The 24,881-nt window shown below is 44.1% G+C and overlaps 1 protein-coding gene across 2 annotated transcripts in view; it reads right to left on the reverse strand.

The window, feature by feature from the left end:
- Positions 1-24,881, reverse strand: part of DLG2 (discs large MAGUK scaffold protein 2) — a 1,438,267-nt gene that overhangs the window by 31,850 nt on the left and 1,381,536 nt on the right. For both annotated transcript variants that reach the window (XM_058186296.1, XM_058186297.1), the window contains one exon: positions 13,129-13,228. In XM_058186296.1, coding sequence (XP_058042279.1) covers positions 13,129-13,228 — 100 coding nt within the window. The remainder of the gene's footprint in view (positions 1-13,128; positions 13,229-24,881) is intronic.

Raw genomic sequence — 24,881 nt, forward strand, 5'->3', positions numbered from 1 at the left:
AGCTTCCCCATTTCATTCAGAAAAAGCTTGGCTATGTGTGTCTTAAAACTGGTTATATTTCATGGTGAATCATAGATTGTGTTCTATTAAATCCATAGGGATTTTATACTAGACTAGCTGGATGCCCGTGCTTCACTACAAAATGGTGTGATAAATTGACACTTAAAGCCTGAAACTTAATGTAGAATGTGTAACTCCGTAGCATCAGAGAGTATTAATATAAGGTAACTGGCAAATTGGAGCAGAGGGGGAACAGAGGGGGAGGGGGAGTAGAATGTCCCAGCCCGCAGGCCGGATAGGTCATGCGGCGGCCACGCCCATGCCCAGTTTAGCGAAGGGGTAGCATCAGAGCGTGTTAATCTAAGGCAACTGGCAGTTGGAACAGAGTTTTTTTCAGGTGGGGAGGGGAGAATGTCCCAGCCCGCAGGCCGGATAGGTCATGCGGGGGCCACGCCCATGCCCAGTTTAGCGAAGGGGTAGCATCAGAGCGTGTTAATCTAAGGCAACTGGCAGTTGGAACAGAGTTTTTTTCAGGTGGGGAGGGGGAGTAGAACGTCTAACTCCTTAGCATCAGAGCGTGTGAATATAATACTGGATATGAAATACTAATGACTTGATGGTCATTTCGAAAAATCCTTTCTTAGCGAGCACCTAGAAGCCAAGAGGAACATATGTGCCAAATTTCAAGTTTGTAAGCTTAACTGTTCTGGAGATTTTGTGACGAGTGAGTGGTATTTGGCTTTTATATATATATAGATAGATTACATTTTCCAAGGTGACTGCTAGCAGTCAATGGGCAAAATAAGTCTGCTCTCTTTACAGACTCTTATGTAAATTGCATACGGAAATGACTCTTAACAATCTCACATATTTCCATTCCAATAGCTTTAAATTCCCAGGTATGTGGTCTGATAAAAAAACCTGGCGTGTGGAAACAGGTTTAGCACTAGTGGTGTCCCACTGAGGTTTAAATTGGAAAGTACAAGTGATTTTCTTGTTCTAACAGTCTTTGATTTAGCCCTGTAGGCTCCCAGCTAGCCCTGCATTTATGACCACAATCAAACTCAAAATTGCTGTTAAGCCCATTTCCGCCCTATTTCTCAACCTTTCTTGCAAGTTTGTGTTGCTGTCTAGACAGGTAGTCCTTGACTTACTATGACAACTGAGGCCAACATTTCCGTTGCTAAGCGAAACATTTGATAAAGTGAGTTTTGCCCCGTTTTACGACCTTTCTTGCCACCGTTGTTAAGTGAATCACTGCTGTTGTTAAGTTAGTAACACGGTTGTTAATTGAATCTGGCTTCTCCATTGACTTTGCTTGTCAGAAGGTCGCAAAAAGGGATCACATGACCCCGGGACACTGCGGCCGTTATAAGTACGGCTGATCAAGTGAGGTACCTTGATGAAGGTATCTTTTCTTTTATGTAGACTGAGAACACTAAAGACAAATTCCTTGTGTGTCCAATCACACTTGGCCAATATTCCATTCCATTCCATTCCATTCCATTCCATTCCATTCCATTCCATTCCATTTCAATTCTATTCTATTCTATTCTATTCTATTCTATTCTATTCTATTCTATTCTATTCTATTCTATTCTATTCTATTCTATTCTACTCTACTCTACTCTACTCTACTCTACTCTACTTTATTCTATTCTACTAATACCCCTCTACAAAGCCTTAGTAAGACCACACCTAGAGTACTGCATCCAGTTTTGGTCACCACACTATAAAAAAAGATGTTGAGACTCTAGAAAAAGTGCAGAGAAGAGTAACCAAGATGATTAGGGAACTGGAGGCTAAACCATACGATGAACGGTTGCAGGAACTGGGCATGGCTAGTCTAGTGATGAGAAGGACCAGGGGAGACAGGATAGCCATCTTCCCAATATTTGAGGGGCTGCCGCAGAGAAAGGGGGGGGGGGTTTCAAGCTATTTTCCAAGGCAGCTGAAGGCCAGACAAAGAATAAAGGATGGAAACTGATCAAGGAGAGATTCAACCTGGAAATAAGGAGACGCTTTCTGACAGTGAGAACAATCAACCCATGGAACAGAAGTTGCCTTCGGAAGTTGTGGGAGCTTCATCACTGGAAGCTTTCAAGAAGAGATTGGACTGCCATCTGTCAAGAGGATGTCCAGGAGGCCTCCCCGTGGAGAAATACCCTCGAAGAAATACAGAAATACTGCTTTAAAAAGGATGCAAATGACCAGCTCTCTGCAAGGAGTATAAATCCTTCCATTCCCCACCATCCAGTCAGAGCTGAAGAAGCTTCTTAGATGAGAAGCGAAACGTCTTCAAAAGAAAAAAAAACCACAAAAGTCCAGTTGCCTCCTGAAAAAAAACAACAACAACCACCTTTGGGACGCCAGAACTGGGCTACCGAGTTATGAATTGCACAAGAGAGAACGTGCCTTTATTTACAAGGTTAAACCAGAAGAGATAAACTGATTGGCATCAAGAAAAGAAACAGCATCGGATATTTTTTTGAGAATTAAAAATTGCTTTTTGGAGTAATAAGGTGGAACATTAGCTGTTATTTTGTTTTTGCTTAAATTGACTGGTCCATCAGAGAAAGAATCACCAAACTCCGAAAGAAGCCAATTCAGGTAGTCTTCGATTTACGACCGCAATTGACCCCCAAAGTTTCCGTGGTTTCGTCCCATTTTATGACTTTTCTTGTTGCAGCTCTTAAGGAAATCGCTGCCGTAGTTATGTTGGTTGACATAACTATTTTCCCATTGACTTTAGTCATAAAAGGGGATCATGCGACCCCGGGACACTGCAAGCGTCGTAAATACGAGTCAGGTGCTGAGGGCCTGAATTTTCGATCACGTGACCATGGGGATGGCTCAACTGTGAAAAGTGGTCATAAGCACTTTTTCAGTACCGTTGTAACTTCGAATGGTCATTAAATGAATCATTAATAGTTGAGGACTACCTGTCATTGTTCTACCTATCCGGTATGGCTATTGAAAAACAATGGCAGTCCCAAGGCACTGACTTATATTAGAATATTGATGTTGTGACTCGTCCTCCCTCCTCTCCTCAGCCGAGCCCCTCCCGTCTCCAACCGGGCCTGTTATCAGACTCCGAGTCTGATAATGAAGATGAACGGCCTGTCATGACTCCAGCCCGCGGCCCTGGCCCCATGCCCGGAGAGAATTCCAGGAGTGAACGGACAAGCCCGATAAACCTCACTCATACAGTGTCCGTTCCTTTGGCTCAGCCGTCAGAGCAGGAAGCCAGCCAGGTGGTGGAATTGCTCGGGCCTACTCCTTCTGACCCCTCCCTTTCCCAGAAGCTGCCAGCAGATCCAGCTGAAGACAATTCAGGTGGGAGGATCCTCGCTTCCGGAGATCTGAGAGGCGACGCCAGCAGAAGGAAGGGAGGGGCAGGCCTGGATAAATGCTGAGTCATGGAGCCACACCCCACAGCCTATATAAAGGACCTGCTTTTGGCATTCCAACCTTGAGTCAAGCAAAGTCTTATCTAGTTTGCTGATATCGGACCCTATCGCTGAAGTCACAACTTGGACTCCTGCCTGCCCTGAGAAATCCCGGAGGAACTTGGCAAGCTGCAGAGGCTTCGTTGCCAAGTTTGTTATGGACTTCCTTGACTCGTCCGGTGGAGTGGGGAGTGGGACACGACAATTGAGATCAATATCAAAAAAGAATTAAGTTTATAGTAGTGGCCAAAATTGTGGGAATCTTTTGAGAAAAGTGTAGTTTTGAGGTTTGAGGGCTAATAACACCCCTTTTTTGGGGAGTTTCAAGATAATCCTATTCCACTGCTGGAATGGCCCTTCACCCAATGGAAAATCTATGGAGCCGACTAAAGAAACTTGTTAGTCAGAAGCGACCCAGCAATAAAACCCAGTTCATAGAAGCCATCATTCAATCTTGGTTTCACATGATAACAGCTGCAGAACTCAAAGGCTTGGTTCACTCCATGGGAAGACCTTGTAAGGGCGTCATTCATGCTAAAGGTTACCCAACTAAGTATCGACTGACACGGTGATAATTTTTCTACACCTTGTTTTTTCTATGTGTTTCCCTCTTCTTCTTTATACTGTGACTGCTATTCTAATAGCAAATCCTTCATCACAGTTATGGCATTACATGCTTGATTAAATGATCTTTCCATCGATATATAATTTTATGGTACTCCTCCCCAAAAAAGGGGTGTTATTAGCTAGTTTTAGAAAAATACACTTTGCCCCAAAAGATTTCCACAATTTTGGCCACTACTGTATGCACAATTTTCAGTTAGCTGTAACGGTTGCTTATTTCTAGATTGCTCTACTTGGGTTGGTTGGCATCTATTCTTGGATGGAAAGCTATCATGGCTTAGGGCGAGTGCCAATGCTTACAGCTGAAATACCATTCCTTGTGAAAAGTGAAAGCTTGAAACACCAAAGCTGCTGGAAATTTGTCAAATCTTTAATGGGAAGAACTCTAGGGGGAGAAGATGATCAAGGCAGCCCAGTTTTGGCCCATCGCCAAAAACACAAAATGTTTTCTGGGAGAAGAAATAGAGTAGAATAGCAGACACCGGTCGTGGCTGACTGGCTGAACAGTCTAAAAAGCCAGTGCAATCATCATCATCATCTTCTTCTTCTTTTAACGGCCCCATAATCCCTTGCAACAGGGTGGAGTCTAGGCAACTGAATGGAGCTGAGCGTTTCCTGGCCGGATGCCCTTCCTGTCACCAATGTGGAGTTTTGTACAGCAGATATATTCTCAAGTGTGCCCAGAGAGAGAAATATCTGCCTCTACCTAGGATTGAACTCACAGCCTCCTCATTGTGAGAGGAGAGCTCCACCTCTAGGCCACCGCACTACTCAAAAAAACCAACCAATGAAATATGAGGTTGCATTAACAGAGGGATAAAATGAAGATCGCACGAAGTTCTTAGTATCACTTTGTAAAGCCCTAATAAGACCACGCTTAGAACGCTGCACCTAGTTTTGGTCACCCCAATACAAAAAAAAAAAGAGGTTGAAATTTTGGAAAGAGTTCAAAGAAGAAGTCACAAAGGGCCTAGAAGCCGTAACATACGAAGAACGATTGCAGGAATTGGGTATGTCTAGTCCAGAGGTCTTCAAACCTGGCAGCTTTAAGACTTGTGGACTTCAACTCCCAGAATTCTCCAGCCAGCATAACATAACTGGCTGGAGAATTCTGGGAGTTGAAGTCCGCAAGTCTTAAAGCTGCCAAGTTTAAAGAACTCTGATCTAGTCTATGATAAGAAGGACTGGGATGACAGGATAGCAGTATTTCAATCAAGGAAGAGCTGTTCTCCAAGGCACCTGAAGGCAGGACAAGGAAACAATGGATGGAAACTGATCAAGCAGAGAAGCAACCTAGAACTAAGGAGAAAATTCCTAACCGTGAGAACGATCAACCAGTGGAACAAATTGCCTTTGGAAGTTGTGAGTGCCCCATCATTGGGGGCTTTTAAGAAGATTCTTTGTTAGTAATAGTATAGGTCTCCTGGGTGAGCAAGGGGTTAGTAATAGTATAGGTCTCCTGGGTGAGCAAGGGGGTTGGACTAGAAGACCTCCAAGGTCCCTTCCAACTCCTTTACTGTTACTGTAACATTCAAGGGGACTCTTACATTGCAGATTTCTTCAAGTTTAAAGGAAATTCACTAATATAGAAGGATACAGAAGCCTAAAGAAAAGAAGATCAAGGAGACTGATAAGAGCGGAGTGATAGTTTCAAGATCTTGTGAACTGATAAAGGTAAAGGTAAAGGTTCCCCTCGCACATACGTGCTAGTTGTTCCTGTCTCTAGGAGTGGTGCTCACCTCCGTTTCAAAGCCGAAGAGCCAGCGCTGTCCGAAGAGGTCTCCGTTTTTCATGTGGCCGGCATGACTCAACGCCAAAGGCGCACGGAGCGCTGTTCCCTTCCCACCAAAGGCGGTCCCTATTTTTCTATTTGCATTTTTTTACCTGCTTTCGAAACTGCTAGGTTGGCAGAAAGCTGGGACAAGGAACGGGAGCTCACCCCCGTTACGCGGCACTAGGGATTCGAACCGCTGAATTGCCGACCTTTTGATCGACAAGCTCAGCATCTTAGCCACTGAGCCACCCTTGTGAACTGATAGTACCACTTTATTGCTGCACTGGGGAGACCACACTGGGAATGCTTCATCCAGTTCAGGCCACCACGATTCAGAAAAAGAGGCTGAGACTTTAGAAAGAGTACAGACAAGAGTAACAGCAAAGCTGGCTGAGGAAGTCTGGGAGTTGAAGTCCGCAAGTCTTCAAGTTGCCAAAGTTGGAGACCCCTGCTCTAGAGGGCAGTATTTCTTCAAAATGTTGAACAGATGTTGAATGAAACTGTCATGCTGGATCAGATGTCCTTCAGCTCTGTAAGGTTGCAGCCCTTATCCTGCCCCTCCAGCGATGCTGTGATGGATGGGAATGACACCCGTTGTGTTCTAGGACATTTGCAAAGTAGCCATTTTTCAGAAGCTTCCTTTAAATATGGTCCACATTTATCCCTGGTTGCACTTTTGCAACCACGTGAAATTGTTACTGACAAAGAGAGTTTGTTTTTGCCTGAGCTCATTTTGAACTATGGCACAGTTTGAAAATCAGTAATCTAGAAGCAAAGATTTCTTGCCAAGAACTAACTAATCCATTTCTGAACGGATTTATCTCAAGATTTTATTAAAGGACTTGACTAATTGACATCCAGAGTAACTGTGGTATCCTAGGCTTAGATGCAGTGCGTACAGTCAAGGCGATGGTTTTCCCAGTTGCAATGTATGGCTGTGAAAGTTGGACCATAAGGAAGGCTGAGCGCCAAAGAATGGAGACCTTGAACTCTGGTGCTGGAGAAGACTCCTGAGAGTCCCTTGGACTGCAAGGCAATCCAACTGGTCGGTCCTAGAGGAGATCAACCCTGACTGTTCTTTAGAAGGCCAGATCCTGAAGATGAAACTCAAATACTTTGGCCACCTAATGAGAAGGAAGGACTCACTGGAGAAGAGCCTAATGCTGGGAAAGATTGAGGGCAAAAGAAGAAGGGGACGGCAGAGAACGAGGTGGCTGGATGGAGTCACCGAAGCAGTAGGTGTGAGCTTAAATGGACACCAGAGGATGGTAGAGGACAGGAAGGCCTGGAGGAACGTTGTCCATGGGGTCGCAATGGGGCGGACAAAAGTTCGCAACTAACAACAAGGCTCCAATGCAAGGAAAATGCCTTAAGATCTTGAATATATTTTTCTGCCTAGAATTTGACTGGCTTTATAACTTTATAAAACTTTATTAAAAAAAAAAGTTGCTTGCTCCTGGGGAGGAAAGCTATGGCAAATCTAGACAGCGTACTAAAAAGCAGAGACATCACCCTGCCAACAAAAGTGCGTATAGTCAAAGCTATGGTTTTCCCAGTTGCAATGTATGGCTGTGAAGGTTGGACCATAAGGAAGGCTGAGCGCCAAAGAATTGAGGCCTTTGAACTCTGGTGCTGGAGAAGACTCCTGCGAGTCCCTTGGACTGCAAGGTGAACAAACAAGTCAGTTCTAGAGGAGATCAACCCTGATTGCTCTTTAGAAGGCCAGATCCTGAAGATGAAACTGAAATGCTTCAGCCACCTAATGAGAAAGAAGGACTCACTGGAGAAGAGCCTAATGCTGGGAACGATGGAGGGCAAAAGAAGAAGGGGACGGCAGAGAACGAGGTGGCTGGATGGAGTCACTGAAGCAGTCGGTGTGAGTTTAAATGGACTCCAGAGGACAGGAAGGCCTGGAGGAATGTTGTCCATGAGGTCGCGATGGGTCGGACACGACTTCGCAACTAACAACAACAATAACTTTATAATCTCTCTTTCTTGGGGATGGAAGTCAAATGTTTGATTCACTAACATGAAACATTTTCAGCCCTAAGGGGAACGCTTTCAGATCTGACTTCTGCTACAAAGAACGTGAAATTGCTACGATGTCAAAAAGATATGGAGACTCTAGAAAGAGTGCAGAGAAGAGCAACAAAGATGATTAAGGGACTGGAGGCTAACGGTTGCAGGAACTGGACATGTCTAGTTTAATGAAAAGAAGGACTAGGGGAGACATGATAGCAATGTTCCAATATCTCAGGGGCTGCCACAAAGAAGAGGGAGTCAAGCTATTCTCCAAAGCACCTGAAGGCAGGACAAGAAGCAATGGGTGGAAACTAATCAAGGAGAGAAGCAACCTAGAACGAAGGAGAAATTTCCTGACAGTTAGAACAATTAATCAGTGGAACAACTTGCCTCCAGAAGTTGTAAATGCTCCAACACTGGAAGTTTTTAAGAAGATGTTGGATAACCATTTGTCTGAAGTGGTGTAGGGTTTCCTGCCTAAGCGGGAGGTTGGACTAGAAGATCTCCAGCATCCCTTCCAACTCTGTTACTCTACCTTCTAACAGTCTCCAAATTGCAATCTGCTAAAATTATTAATAAAAAATGTTTCTTTTAAAGTGATGGAAAGAAGAACGAAGATGAAAGTTGAGAAGGGAGAACATTAACCACCTCCAACTCTTTAATCTGAAACAAAACCTGAGGAACTTAACCTGAAGCGCCACCTTGATGCCATTTCTGATGGCCAGAATTGAGCTAGGAAGTCTTCAAAAAGAGTGATTTGCTGCATTGTGGGAGGGTTTTTTTTATTTTGCCCAAAGTCTTGTCTTTTGCCCCCAAATTGCTGGATTCTTCAGAATGCATAATGGCCAAGGCTGGAAATGGATCATCTAAGCATGAAATGAGAAGAAGTCCTAGAAGAAGTATTCTAAGTATAAATATTCTGACATCGTTTTAGTCTGTGTATATCAAGGAAAGACAGGAAATGATACCAACACTGAAAATTAGCACTATGATATTGATTATATACTGTCTCATCTATTACGCATGTTTTTCTTACGAAGGAAGAAAAATGATAGAGAAAAGGGAATATCTAATACCTCTATTTATTACCTCTTTATTACTGAATTAAAGTATTGATATTCCACTTTTCTCCTATTATCTATCTTCAACATGTCATCTTTTGGACATCTTCTTCACCATGAACCTTAGTCCTTACTGTCCATCTTAGATAAGTCATCTTTTGGACAGCTTCTTCATCATTAACTTTACTCCCTATTGTCCATGTTGGATAACTCACCTCTTGGGCAACTTCTTCATCATGAACCTTAATCCCTACCGTCCATCTTAGATAAGTCATCTTTTGGGCAGCTTCTTCAATATCAACCTTATACCTTACTGTCCATCTTTGATCAATCATCTTTGGGGCAGCTTCTTCAACATCAAATTAATCCCTACTGTCCATCTTAGATAAGTCATCTTTTGGGCAGCTTCTTTATCATCAACCTTACTTCCTACTGTCCATCTTAGATAAGTCATCTTTCGGGTAGCTTCTTCAACATCAACTTTACTCGTTATTGCCACGTTGGATAAATCACTTTTTGGGCAGCTTCTTCAACATCAACCTTACTCCCTATTGTCCATCTTGGATAAGTTATCTTTTGAGCAGCTTCTTCAATATCAACCTTATACCTTACTGTCCATCTTTGATCAATCATCTTTGGGGCAGCTTCTTCAACATCAAATTAATCCCTACTGTCCATCTTAGATAAGTCATCTTTTGGGCAGCTTCTTCATCATCAACCTTACTTCCTACTGTCCATCTTAGGTAAGTCATCTTTCAGGTAGCTTCTTCAACATCAACTTTACTCGTTATTGCCACGTTGGATAAATCACCTTTTGGGCAGCTTCTTTAACATCAACCTTACTCCCTATTGTCCATCTTGGATAAGTCATCTTTTGGGCAGCTTCTTCATCATGAACCTTACTCCTTACTGTCCATCTTAGATAAGTCATCTTTTGGGCATCTTCTTCAATATCAATCTTATACCTTACTGTCCATCCTTTATCAATCATCTTTGGGCAGCTTCTTCAACATCAACCTTACTTGTTATTTTCCGTGTTGGATAAGTCATCCTTTGAGCAGCTTCTTCAATATCAACTTATACTTTACTGTCCACCCTTGATCAATCATCTTTCGGACAGCTTCTTCATCATCAACCTTACTCCCTATTGTCCATCTTGGATAAGTCACCTTTTGGCAAGCTTCTTCATCATCAACTATTTTTTGACCGGGGATCTGTTTTTCAACTTTTCAAGAATCCTAAGCTTGTTCTAAAAAAAAAAAAGCACTGAACTTCTTTTTAAACAAATCCATGGTCACAAAAGAATCAATATGCATTATACTGGAAACAATGATGTTATCAGCAGAGATCGACATACCCATTGCACAGGTTATAGGCTATTAATGTTGTCATGCAGAACATAAAACACGATGAAAAAAACTTCTTCTGTCCCCCACCCCCAGTGCATTCAAAGCTGGGGACCAAAAGTAAAATCTAATCTTGTGCATGCTTAGAAGGAGGAGGAAAAAGTTCTTTAGGGAGGGAAAAAAAAAAGCCAAACTTTAAAAATAAGAGGGAGGAAAAAAAAGGAAATTAAATGAAATGAAAAACAAAGTTATTTCCAAAGAAAGGGTTATAAGTGACCATTCCTGGGAACTTACTCAGAGTCTTTGTCCCATAACCGTCGTCCCCTAATCCGGGGAAGTCCTGCACGGCAGTCCCCGGAGAGAGCAATGAAAGGAAAAAACACCCGCAGAAAAGGAAGGAACAGGTCAGTGCAGTTGAAATGGGTACTACCATGACAGACCATGTAGATAATCCAATCTGGATTCCCACGTTTTGAGCAAAATAAGGCTAAGAATTTCCCAATTCAAAGATTTTTTGTGGAAGCCAAAGGGATGCGGTTAAAGTGAGAAAGCAAAAGACTCTTTTTAGTGTGTGTGTGTGTGTGGAATTGCAGGTCGTTCCTTGACTTACAACCATTTTTTTTAGTGACGGTAGTTACTACGGCACTGAAAAAAAAGGGCAAGGAGCTGGAGCTAGGAACGAGAACTCACCCCATCACACAATGCCTGGTTCTCGAATCTGTGCTGTCATCTTTCCAGTTGGCAAGCTCACGTCTTTAACTATGGAGCCATCGCGCTACCTAGATGCCCCTAAATGCCCAATCACCATAATCATCATCATCTTTTAACGACCCCATAATCCCTTGAGGGGTGGAATCTGGGCAACTGACTGGAGAGGAGTGCTTATTGGCCGGATGCCCTTCCTGTTGCCAATGCGGAGTTTTGTTCAGCAGATACATTCTCATTCTGCCCAGGGAGAGAAATATGTTGCCTCTACCTAGGATCGAACTCACAGCCTCCTAATTGTGAGGCGAGAGCTCCACCTCTAGGCCATTGCACCACTTTCCCTAAATGCCCAATAATAGGTATTAAATCCAGTGGAGACTCATTATCTCTCTCTTTTGTACTGTATGGCTTAGAAATTGCTCGCATCTTGATTTTCCTCTTTGGCTGCATTCCGTGAAGCGACAAAGTGGGAAAACTTCGATCAGATATCTGATTTTCACAGATAAGACACTTCCACACACCCCCTTTTTTTTTCCTAAATAGCTTGGAACCAGTCCAGACCATCTCATTATCAAGAGCCTTCCAGTTCAATGAACTGAACTGTCAAGCTAACGAGTCGAAGCTATAAATGTTTGAGTGGGAACTCGCAGGCGCAATTCGCCAAGGAGTACAGCTAGTCCTCAACATATGACTGTAATTGAGACCAGAATTTCCGTTGCTGAGCAAAGTGGTCCTTAAGTGAATCATACCCAATTTTACAACCTTTTTTTTTTTGGGGCCATGGCCTTGAAGCGAATAGCTGCAATTGTGACTCACACAGTTGTTAAGATTCATGTAGTTGTTAAAAGTGAAGACCCCATGGATCTTTCTTGTTGGGAGATGGCTGGGAGGATTGCAAATGGTGATCATGTAATCCCAGGATGCTGCAACTGTTAAAAATACATTCCGCTATGCATGGCGATGCTACAATAGTCATAACTGTGAGGATAGGTCATAACTCATTTTTTTCAGCACCATTTTTCCCCCTTTTAATGACTCTGCGATCCTTAAATTCGGGGTGGAGTCGGGGCAACTGAATGAAGCCGAGCGCTTACTGGCCAGATGCCCTCCCTGATGCCTACATGGAGTTCACAGCAGATATTTTCTCTTTGCTCCCAGAGAGGAGAAATATCTGTCGAACTAACAGCCTCCTGATTGTGAGGCGAGAGCTCCACCTCTAGGCCACTATGCAGATCACCTTTTTCTGTACCAATAGAGGAGAATATGTGTAGCTCAGGGTTGACATGAGGGGGTCCTTGGTGCTCTCTGAGCTTGGTTGTCTTCTTGCAGACGTTTCATGACCCAAACTAGGTAACATCATCAGTTCTAGTGAAAACAACCAAAGTCAGAGAATACCAAGGACCAGTGGTGAAATCTTGCCTGGTTTGCTGCCCGCGCATGCGCATTACGCACCAAATGTGCACTTTGCGCAAAAAAAAGGAGGCTTGGGAAAGTAAGTAGAACAGTAAGGGGAGGGAAACAGTTGTGCCGCATGATTTAGATTCACTAGAAAGCAGGATTTCCTGCTTTCTAGCGATTTTAAATTGTGCGGCACAGCTGATCGTCGGAAATACCAGTTCGGAGGAACCGGTAGGTTTGTTTTTTTTTAACTACCGATTCACCCGAACCAGTAGTTTTTATTGCTACCAGTTCTCCCGAACCGGTGCGAACCGGTAGCATTTCACCATTGCCAAGGGCCTATTTCAGTGCCGTTGTAGCCTTGAATAGCCACTAAACGGATAGTGGTCAGTCGAGCACTACCGACATCACTAGCTAAGATGGAGACGGTTATGAAACCCCAGTCCCCAAAACAATTTTTTTACAAAGACGTGGCTTTCTCCTTAATCAAAATTTCGAGATGGACCAAGTGAAGGAACGGCGGCCAACCAATGTTTTGACTTTTTTCAAGCGGTAGAGATAGAAAATTTGGCTTCCCTTCTCCTCCCGTAAACCCCACAGGGAATCCAGACTGTTATATACATTGATCATAGTAGTAAGGCCTCACCTGTCCTGAACCTGACTTAGGCTTGCCTAGGTGTATGAGGTGCCGTGCAAAGTCACCCACGTGTTTCGCTGTGAACGTTTTGTCTCTAAAACATTTTACTTACGTTCCGGGTCACTGGTGTCCTGCTCGCACATCTCCTTGCTCTTGTAGAATGGGAATTTTCGCGAAAAGATGAAGTTCTTTTTACGCTTGTCATTGAATGACTGTTGAAGGAAAAGAGGCATGGCCGAAAAAAAAACAACAAGGACGTCTAATTGTTGTCACACTCATGCTGACAAAACAACTAGGCTGGTAAAAGTGGGAAACAACTGTGGCGACGCTGTCCAATTTCTTTCGCCGGCTTCAAGAACGAAGCGTTGAGAAGAAAACAAAGGAGGGAAAGAGTCAACGTCGCTTGAGGACTTTAAAGATTTTTTTAAAGATCCCTGTCTGTCTGTGGAGACTCTCAGTCATCCAGGTTATGGCTGTCCCAAAGGTGCTTTTTTTCCAAGAGGCCACTGGACTTCCTGGTGGTTGTTTTTTTTGAAGACATTTCGCTTCTCATCCAAGAAGCTTCTTCAGCTCTGACTGGATGGTGGGGAATGGAAGGATTTATACTCCTTGCAGACAGCTGGTCATTTGCATTCTTGTAGAGAGGCGTTGAGGCCACTTGGAGGTTTGTCTTTGTCCTCAGGGCCACCTGAGTGGTGTAAATGAGTGCGGAGCCTTCTTGGAACTGCTGAAAGGACTGTGTTGCAAACCCTGAGGGTGCAGACAAACCTCCAAGAGGCCTCAGCGACTCTCTAAAAGGACGCAAATGACCAGCTTTTCTGCAAGGAATATAAATCCTTCCATTCCCCACCATCCAGTCAGAGTCGAAGAAGCTTCTTGGATGAGAAGCGAAACGTCTTCAAAGAAAAACCAGAAAGTCCAGTTGCCTCTTGAAAAAATAAGCACCTTTGGGACAAGATCTTTGTATATTAGAAGTGAACAGGTAGTCCTTGACTTACAACCGTTTGTTTAGTGATTGTTCGAAGTTACGACGGCGCTGAAAAAAGTGACTTACGACCGTTTCCCACACTTACGACCATTGCAGCATCCCCATGCTTACGGTATCAATGTTCGGATGCTTGGCAACTGGTTTCATATTTATGACGGTCGCAGTGTCTATCCGGGGGTCATGCGATCCCCTCTTGCGACATTTTGACAAGCAAAAGTCAAAGCCGAATTCACTGAACCCTTATGTTACTCGCTTCACAACTAAGGTTGTAACTTAGTTGGGCATGGTTGTACGGTTGTAACTAACGTCCACTCAACAACCGTGGCAGTAAAGGTCGTAAAAGGGTACAAAACTCTCTTAACAACTATCTTGCTTATCAACAGAAATTTGTGGGGCCCCTTGTGGTCGTAAGTCGAGGACTACCTGCAACGTTTCCTAAAACTGGAAGTAGGAAATCTGAGGCTCAACAGATATTTAAATTTTCAGTTTCACTCAGCATGGCTGATTGCAAAGGCAGTGAGGATGGGAGTTCAAAACAGCAGAAGAACCCTAAGGAAGCCCTCCTTGGTTTAATTGGTAGTGGCTCCAATCCTATCTGGAAGTTGATCCTAAGGTTTATTACATATTGAGGTATAAGGTAAAGGTAAAGGTTCCTTCGCACATCTGCGCTAGTCGTTCCTGACTCTAGGGGGCGGTGCTCATCTCTGTTTCAAAGCCGAGGAGCCAGCGCTGTCTGAAGACGTCTCCGTAGTCATGTGGTTGGCATGACTCAACACCAAAGGCGCACGGAACGCTGTTACCTTCCCACCAAAGGTGGTCCCTATTTTTTCTACTTGCATTTTTTAATGTGCTTTCGAACTGCTAGGTTGGCAGAAGCTGGGAGAAGTAATGGGAGCTCACCCCCTTAGGCAGCGCTAGGGATTTGAACCGCTGAACTGCGGATCTTCTGATCAACAAAGCTCAGCGTCTTAGCCCCTGAGCAACTGCGTCCCTTTATGGGGGACCCAAAATAAATAAACAAACAAACATACGGTATATATATATATTTGTTTTCTGAGGTTTTCGCGGGTGTTTGTATGTAGGTCTTTGGTTATTCGGGTTTTCTCCCGCGTAAAATTGGAAGTGTCTTGGCGACGTTTCGACAAAGTCTCATTCATAATCTTCAGGCTTCAGCTTCGTGCTTCTGGGAGCAATGTGTGATTGCAGCTGTTTCTTCCTTTTTATATATATATAAACCGATATATATAATATATATATAAACCGATATATATAAACCAATGCAACTTGAGCTCAGAATGTTTACGCAAAAGCATCGGTCCATGTGTGTTATTGGGCATATTAATGCAGCTACAAAGATGCATTTTAAAAGCCCTGAAGAAGTCCTGTCTCAACCAGAAGTAGATGAGGAGATGGGTTGTCCTTCAAATACGGACAAACTCTTATCATCTAGGACCATTAGCTATGAATTCTTATTCAGCTACATCTGAAAGCTGCAGCCTTTTCCTTTCTTACTGCTGTATTTTACTGTTTGCTACGGTATATATACTCGTGCTTTATATGTGTGTGCTTTGATATTCGCATACCTGTATTTAATTATTCTACTTTAAAAAAAAAAATTCTATGAGCTACCTTGAATCTTGCAAGGAGTTCCTGCAGAAATAACACAGATGCATCATAACACGTCCATCTGCTTTCCTCTCTTTGTTCAGATCTATTAAATATTGTTTTTTTTTCATCGTTTCACGATCCTAATAGATTTACAGGCTGCTTAAAAAACCTGCAGCATCCATTCCTGCTTCCCAAAAACATGGGTGCATATGCTTATTTTGGTCACCAAAGTTTCATGCCACTTTTACTCTCCAAGGATATTTAAAATTTAGTAACAGAAGCAAGCGAACAAACAAACAAACAAAAACAAAGGGAGAAAAATTACAGACATAAAAAAAACCTACAAACACCCCCATTACGACTGTAAACACTTGGATTCAACACAACGGAACCATCATGCTGAAAAGTACACGATCATGCCTACCACAATTCATGCAAACGAAAAATAAAGGCAGATGTCAAAAATTATAAAAGGTTTCCAAATGTAACCTGATTGGCAGGATGGTAATATTGACAGAATGGCCTATCGAAATCTAGAGACATTAAAGCATGCATCTCTGTCTCTATCTCTCTTTCTCTCTTTCAATTGTGATACTTTCCCCCAGAATTAAACAATGTCATCCGATAACAGAACTCTCATTAGGACAATGATATTTAAACCACAACTCATTGATGGCAGATTCCCAAATTTTCAAAGAAAGCAGATCTAACATTGGCAGATTAAATATCTTTTCTGTCTAGTCACTCCGAAGCTTCGTGATTGCCGTACAAGCAGAACTGTCAATATCGAACTAGTAACCCAATTGTCATTTTATGTTGATATTGGCAATCCTTATGATTTATATTGATATATTGATCATCAATTGTGTTGTAAATGTTGTACCTTGATGAACGTATCTTTTCTTTTATGTACACTGAGAGCATATGCACCAAGACAAATTCCTTGTGTGTCCAATCACACTTGGCCAATAAAAAATTCTATAAAAAATTCTATTCTATTCTATTCTATATTTGTTGTAGTTTCCACTCTTCTCCTTCTTTAGCATCAAAGCGTCACATAGCAAGCAAGACAGCGAGTTTGTTTGTGTGGCTGTCTATCCAGGCAGTCCTCGACTTAGGGCCACAATTGAGCCCCGCATTTCCGTTTGCTGAGCGAAACCTTGGTGAATGTTTGTCCCATTTTGCAGTCCTTCTTTGCCACCGTGGTTAAGTGAATCACTTATGTTGTTAAGTTAGTAACACGTTCGTCGAGTGAACCTGGCTTCCCCATGGAGTTTGCTCATCAGCAGGTCGCAAAAGGGAAGCACGTTACCCTCACCCCACCCACCCCCCGGGACACCGCAACCGTCATAAATATGAGTCAGGTGCCAGGTGTAAATATGAGTCAGGTTTTGATCACATAATAATGGGAGGCTGCAACAGTCGTAAGTGTGAAAAATGGTCATAAGGTCACTTTTTTTTCAAAGTTGTGACTTTGAAAAAAACAGTCACTAAATGAACCGTGGTAAGTTGAGGACTACCTGGATCTTAGGACAGCACATCCAATGTTGAAAAAACGAGGTATATCTTCTAGAACAAGGGTCTCCAACCTTGGCGACTTTAAGACTTGTGGACTTCAACTCCCAGAGTTCCTCAGCCAGCCAAGCTGGCTGAGGAACTCTGGGAGTTGAAGTCCACAAGTCTTAAAGTCGCCAAGGTTGGAGACCTCTGTTCTAGAATGTTTAGATCATGGAAATCTCTATATGTAAGATTGCTGATACAATCTGGAATATATGAATTGATCCATTCAGAAGGTACCTAGCAATAGCAATAGCACTTAGACTTATATACCGCTTCACAGTGCTTTACAGCCCTCTCTAAGCGGTTTATAGAGTCAGCCTCTTGCCCCCAACAATCTGGGTCCTCATTTTTACCGACCTCGGAAGGACGGAAGGCTGAGTCAACCTTGAGCCTGGTGAGATTCGAACTGCCAAATTGCAAGCAGCTGGCAGTCAGCAGAAGTAGCCTGCAGTACTGAACTCTAACCGCTGCGCCACTGTGGCTTAATTATCAGAAGTAAAAAAAAATAAATAAGGATGATCTACCATAGGTAGGCAGCGGATTAAGGATACAGGAGTTCAATGCATCTCGATTGCACCAGGTTAGGAAAGATTGATGTGTTTGATATATGGAATTGCTCTCATCAAAATTCAAAAGCTGCATCTGGCACAGAATATGGTGGTCAACCTCTGGTTACGTTTGGATGTAGTTTGAAGCACCTCTGAGGCGTCCTTCACGGTGTGTGAGCTTCGTTGTTGTCTTGCAGACGTTTCGTGACCCACCTAGATAACATCATCAGGCCTAGCAGTGATGATGTTACCTGGCTGGGTCCTGAAACGTCTGCAAGAAAACAACCAAGCTCACAGACTTGGACCCTACAGTTCAACCCTCAGCTATAAATATTTTCAAGAAGAACTTCATGTCAATCTGTCGCTATCTTCAAAGGATGCTCGGGCAACCTTTTAGAGACCGAGGGCCCAAACTGCAACCCAAAACCCACTTATTTATCACAAAGGGACAACACGGCAATTTAATGTAGCCTGAATGATGAGGTTTTACTACCATAATGATAAACAAAGCAGAGTTCAGTTAAATGTTCCAAGAAAAAAGTGATAAATGCACTTTTATACCCTCTTCATTTCCCCCCCCCCCGTTTTTGAAATATTACGTATAGCAACAATAAAAAGGAAAAAACTTTTGTGATACCGTTTCTCTTTCCCTCTCTCCCTTTTCCCCTCTGTTTCTCTCTTTCCCTCCCTCCCTCTCTTTCTCTCCCTCTCTTTTCCTCCCTCCCTCTTTCCCCCTCTCTCTCTATCCCTCTCTCTCTCCTCTCTCTTTCTCTCTCCTCTCTTTCCTTCCTCTCTCTTCCCTCCCTCCCTCCTCTCTCTTTTCCCCCCCTCTCTCTCACTTTCTCTCTCTCTCTCCTTCCTCTCCTCCCTCCTCTCTCTTTTCTCCTCTCTTCCTTCCTCTCTCTTCCCTTCCTTCCTTACCCGCCTCCTCTCTCTTATCTTCCCTCTCTCTTCCCTCCTCCCTCCCTCTCCCACTCTCTCTCTTTCCTTCCCTTTCTCTCTTCCCTCCCTCCTCCTCTCCTCCCTCCTCTCTCTCTCTTTCCTTCCTCTCTCCTTCCTCTCTCTCCTCCCTCTCTCTCCTTCCTCTCTCTTTCCTTCCTCTCTCCTTCCTCTCTCTCTCCTCCCTCCCTCTCTCTTTCCTTCCTCTCTCTCCTTCCTCTCTCTCCTCCTCTCTCTCTCGCTTTCTCTCTCCTTCCTCTCTCTCTCTTCCCTCCCTCCCTCCCTCACCCACCCTCCTCTCTCTTTCCTTCCCACTCTCTCTCCCTCCTCCCTCCTCTCTCTCCTTCCTCTCTCTCTCCCCTTCCTCCCTCTCTCTCTCCTTCCCTCTCTCTCTCTCTCCCTCCCTCCCTCTCTCTCTCCCCCCCTGCGGGAGAAATGCGATGGAGCTGGGCTGGGGCATGCCCATAGAGAGCGCTGTGAGTGAAACCTCTGGCACGCATGCCATAGGCTCACCGCCACTGTCTTCAGGGATAATGGGTATTGGCACTTAAATCTCTTTTCCTCTATTATTTATGAATCTTCCACTTAGTTAGATGAGTCAGCTGCTGCAAACGTTGGCTGACCAGCATTTTGTGATGCTGCGCTCACTCTGTATGGAAGCAGCTAACGCATGAGCCTAGAGCCCTTTCGTACATTTGAAAGATGCATCAAGTCATTTGCGGCATATTGTGGCTGCATGCAGCGGGAAGAATTTATAAAATTTATATAACTGTATTAGAAATGTTGTGTGCCAGGGAATCACACAATAACTAACCCAAGTCTCCAACAGAGTTATGGATTAACGGTCTCCAAAGTCCTTTTAAACCCACAGCAAACTAAGAGTGAATCAAACACTTATTTCAAATTGCAAACACACACAAGCCAAACACACAAAACTGAATTTACACAATGTAAACGTAATTGTAACGCTCACAATTCAAACGAAGAGACCCAAATACGCATCGCTTGATTTGATCAACCCCCATCTTCGGATCAACAAATATACACCTCGGCCACTCAAGTGTCACACGCTAGAACCTACATGCCACACAAGCCCACACAAAGGACCAGTTTCCCCTAGAGCAGGGATGTCCAAACCTGGCCCCTTGAAGAGTGGTGGACTTCAACTCCCAGAATTCCCCAGCCAGCAACTTGCTCAGATTTATAGCTCATGCTGGCTGGGCAATTCTGGGAGTTGAAGCCCATCACTCTTCAAGGGGTCAACTATGGACACCCCAGCCCTAGAGCAATAGCAATAGCACAGTTTTATACAGCCCTCTCTAAGCGGTTTACAGAGTCAGCCTCTTGCTCGCAACAATCTGGCTCCTCATTTTACTCACCTTGGAAGGATGGAAGGCTGAGTCAACCTTGAGCTCCATCAGGATCGAACTGCTGGCAGAATTAGCCTGCAGTACTCCATTCTCAAGAGCCAAGGTGGCGCAGTGGTTAAGAGTGTAGCACTTCAGGCTACTTCTGTTTTTTTTTTTTTATTTGAATTTATATCCCGCCCTTCTCCGAAGACTCAGGGCGGCTTACACTGTGTTAAGCAATAGTCTTCATCCATTTGTATATTATATACAAAGTCAATTTATTGCCCCCAACAATCTGGGTCCTCATTTTACCTACCTTATAAAGGATGGAAGGCTGAGTCAACCTTGGGCCTGGTGGGACTTGAACTTGCACTAATTGCAAGCAGCTGTGTTAATAACAGACAGACTTAGTCTGTTGACTGCCGGCTGCCTGCAATTTGGCAGTTTCACCAGGCTGAAGGTTGACTCAGCCTTCCATCCTTCCGAGGTCGGTAAAAATGAGGACCTAGGTTTTTGGGGGCAATAAGCTGACTCTATAAACCGCTTAGAGAGGGTTGTGAAGCACTGTGAAACGGTATATAAGTCTAAGTGCTATTGCTGTCTACCACTCTATCCAGTGGTGGGATTCAGCCAGTTCGCACCACTTCGGGAGAATTGGTTGTTAACTTTCTGAGCAGTTTGGTGAACTGGTTGTTGGAAGAAATCATGAGGGCAGAGAACCGGTTGTTAAATTATTTGAATCCCACCACTCTATCTATCTATCTATCTATCTATCTATCTATCTATCTATCTATCTATCTACCTACCTACCTACCTACCTACCTACCTACCTACCTACTTACCTATCATCAAGAGCCCTGGTGACACAGTGGTTAGAAAGCAGTATTGCAAGCTAACTCTGCCCACTGCCAGCAGTTCAATCCTGACAGGCTCAAGGTTGACTCAGCCTTCCATCCTTCCGAGGTCGGTAAAAATGAGGACCCAGATTGCTGGGGGCAAGAGGCTGACTCCGTAAACCGCTTAGAGAGGGCTGTAAAAGCACTGTGAAGCGGTATATAAGCGCTATTGCTATTCTAACCACTGACCACCAGGGCTCCTATAAAGCCCCGTTTAGAGAGGGAGATTAAAGGCTTTGCACGAATCCCTTCCGATCTCCCCATGCAAAAGGAAAAAAACCCATAGATTTCTTGACCGTGCTTGTTTGAAACTGTGAGTCACAGTTTCGTACCCAGTGGTGGGATTCAGCCAGTTCGGTGCGCACCCCTCCCCCCCACATGGTCTGTTTTTGCTCCCAGGAGGCTTCAGGGAGGCCTACTAGGCCCAAAACAGTTTTTGCTCCCAGGGGGAGTGCAGGAGACCGAGTGCTATCTGTCACACCCCCTGGCCACGCCCACCATGGCCACGCCCACCCGGCCGGTCATTAGGGCAGAGAACCGGTTGTTAAATTATTTGAATCCCCTCACGGTTCGTATCCTTCCCTCTTAGAGATCATAAATCGTTGGAGAATTCTTCCCCACCTATTTTAAATCCAGCAGAGAATTCCAGCTCTCTTCAATTTGTCATCTTGATAAGACAATATTCCTGCTCGGTGATGTGCATTTCTGAGAGGGTGCTCTTTGCGCTTGGATTTTTTTTTTTATTGCAGATATTTTTTTGGATCCCTTTTTGGCTCATTGATTGTGTCTCTTTTGCACGGCGTGTAGGCATTGTTTATGTTTATGTGTCTATTGATGGCTTAATTTTTTAGAGTGCCGGACATTCCCTAAGAAGAGCCCTGGTGGCACAGGGATCAGAATGCAGCATTGCAGGCTAACACTGCCGACTGCCAGCAGTTCGATCCTGACTGACTCAGGGTTGACTCAGCCTTCCATCCTTCTGAAGTTGGTCTTCATTTAGACAGTTGCTGCATAATTCTCTGAAAGCTGTTGCTAATATTTTTGTGCATCGCTTCTGTTGCAACATAGAGCAACGGTTCCTCTATGATTTAAATGTTCCACGCTGGAGGCTGGACTAGAAGACCTCCAAGGTCCCTTCCAGCTCTATTCTGATTCTGAATTCTTCTGACTAGATCATGTTTGAAAGGTATTATGGAGCAGTGGTGGGTTTCACATTTTGTTGGTACTGGTTTGTCGTAAACGCGCACCTTCTTGCATGCGCCCGGCCTTCCGCGCATGTGCTTTGCTTGTGTGTGTGATTTCTGCACATGCAACCAGCCTCAAAACCATGCCTAAATCGGACGGCATAGATGTGGGGCGGGCCCACACACGATCTCCACTACTGGTTCGGCCGAACTGGTATGAACCGGCTGAACACCATGTCTGTCATGGAGGACATAAATGCACTTGTGCAAGTATAGTGTTGTGGTCCGCCAGCAGCCTGTGGAACTGGCAACGGAGTCAGACAGCGATGAGGCTGAGGAAGAACATGGGCCAGTCCTGGAGGCTGGGGAAGGCCCGGATGAGGGCTCTGCGTCAGAGGCTGAGGTGGGGCCAGGGCCATCGGGGAGTGATGTGTGGACTCCAGAGCCTCCAGAACCTGACAGTAGTGAGGCAGAGGAATAGGAGGAGCCTGTTCCTAATCCATGCATGAGAAGAGCTGCCAGAAGACAAGAGCAGCTCAAGCAAAAAGGACAACTCAGGAGTAGGACCAAGAGATGATTGGCCCCTCCCATAAGGCTTAAAAGACCAGCAACGGCATTTGGGCTCTTTGTTGGAAAACAACATTGATAGCCTTGCTCCTTGTCTTGCTGCAGTTATTTCTTGTCGGCGTCTTCTGCTTTTGAACTTTTGCCAAGAAAAGCCTTTGGCAGTTTGCCTAATTAGACCAAGGTTGGTGATAAGACTGAAGAATTGTGTTTTGAAGAATTTGCTTTGAGTTAGTTTGGACTATGCTGAGAATGAGTTAATTCTCAGCTGTTCTAATAAAGTCTGTTTGTTTTTGAACTGTAGTAGTCTACTACTATCTACTTGAGCCTGGGTCACAGCACACAGATGCTGAGCACATTCAAGGATTCTGAACACGATTGTGAGAAAGCCTTTAGGGCAAGGAAAGGGGCTACTCTTGATCTGAGTCAAAAGGAAAAAGAAGGCAGGAAAGGGTTGGAAGAGTTAGAGTAAGAAAAAAAATATATAGAAGGATGCTGAGGCCTTTGTACCCAGGAGCAGAGAACTACGCAGGGCCCATGAGTCTCTGTGACAGGAATGCCAATTTCTTCAACCCATGGATGGACAATGAAATCGTAGGTGACATTTGCCTTTGGGTGCTCTTTGTCACTCTCTTCCACTTCGCCTCTCCTGGCGTCGTTGAAGGCTAATAAGAAGTGAACTGTGGAAGAACATTGCTTTCAAGGTCTGCCAATTGAGGCGCATCAAAGAGGCAGACGACGGGGTCTAGGACAAACTCAAGAGACCAGAAGGTTGTCGTTCTTTCCATGGTCCAGTGGTTAATATACCATATGTTTATTCCTTAAGAAGGAATCTGGAGCACTTTAATGCCTAGCTGGACAATGAATACAGGTAGTCCTCAACTTACGACCACAACGGAGCCCAAAATTGCCGTGCTAAGCAATGCAGTTGTTTGGTGAAGCCGTACCTTCTTTTATGACCTTTCTACCAATGGTTGTAAAGCAAATCTCTACTGTTAAAATAATGTGATCGTTCAGCAAATTCGTTAGTCAGAAGCGACCCAGCAATAAAACTCAGTTAATAGAAGCCATCGTTCAATCTTGGTTTCCCATTATAACAGCTGCAGAACTCAAAGACTTGGTTCACTCCATGGGAAGATGTTGTAAAGATGTCATTTATGCTAAAGGTTACCCAACGAAGTATTAACTGACATGGTGATAATTTTTGTATATCTCCTTTTTTTCTACGTGTTTCACTTTTCTTCTTTATACTGCAACTGCTATTCTAATAGCAAATCCTTCATAAAAGTTATTGCATTACATTCTTGATTAAATTATCTTTCCATCGATATATAATTTTATGGTACTACTCCCCCTCAAAAAGTGGTGTTATTAGCTAGTTTTAGAAAATACACTGGCAGAGGGTTGGAAGAGGCCATGACAGCCAAAAACAGAGCCCAGGAGCAGTAAAATTTGTTACTACCGGTTCTGTGGGCGTGGCTTGGTGTGTGGGGGTGTAACGTGACTGGGTGGGCGTGGCCAACTTTTTTCTTTTTTTACTTTTAAAAACATTTTTTCTACAACCTCTTCGGACGAAGAGATTGTAAAAAAAATGCTTTTAAAAGCCTGTGATGATCAGGCAACTCAGCAGAGATCGCCAGAGGGTAAAAAAGCTTTTAAAGGGTTCTGACGATCCCAGCTGAGTTGCCTGATTGCCAGAATCTTTTAAAAACATTTTTTTTTACAGCCTCTTAGGCTGAAGAGGCTGTAGGAAAAAAATGTTTTGAAAGGGTTCTGACGATCCCAGCTGAGTCGCCTGATCGCCAGAACCCTTTAAAAGCTTTTTTTTTACAGCCTCTTTGGCTGAAGACCTTGTAGAAAAAATGCTTTTAAAGGGTTCTGACAATCCCAGCTGAGCTGCACGATCATCAGAGGCTTTTTTTTAACTTTTAAAAGCATTTTTTTGGCGGAAGAAAAAAAGAACCTCTGATGATCACAAGGCTCAGCTGGGCATGTGGGGGAAGGGGGGGCCAGGGATTTTTGCTGCTAGTTCTCTGAACCACCCGCCGCCATTGCTACCTGATTGGGCGATCCGGTCCAAACCGGGAGCATTTCACTCCTGCCCAGGAGCCTATTTCACTGGCAGAAGCATGGCAGGCCAGTCCTTCGCTGTTTCCAGATTGGCCCCGTGGGCCAGATCTAAGTAACCCATGGGCCAGATCCGGCCCCCAGGCCTTGAGTTTGACATCC

Source organism: Ahaetulla prasina, chromosome 5, assembly GCF_028640845.1.
Source record: "Ahaetulla prasina isolate Xishuangbanna chromosome 5, ASM2864084v1, whole genome shotgun sequence".
NCBI classification, from domain to species: domain Eukaryota; kingdom Metazoa; phylum Chordata; class Lepidosauria; order Squamata; family Colubridae; genus Ahaetulla; species Ahaetulla prasina.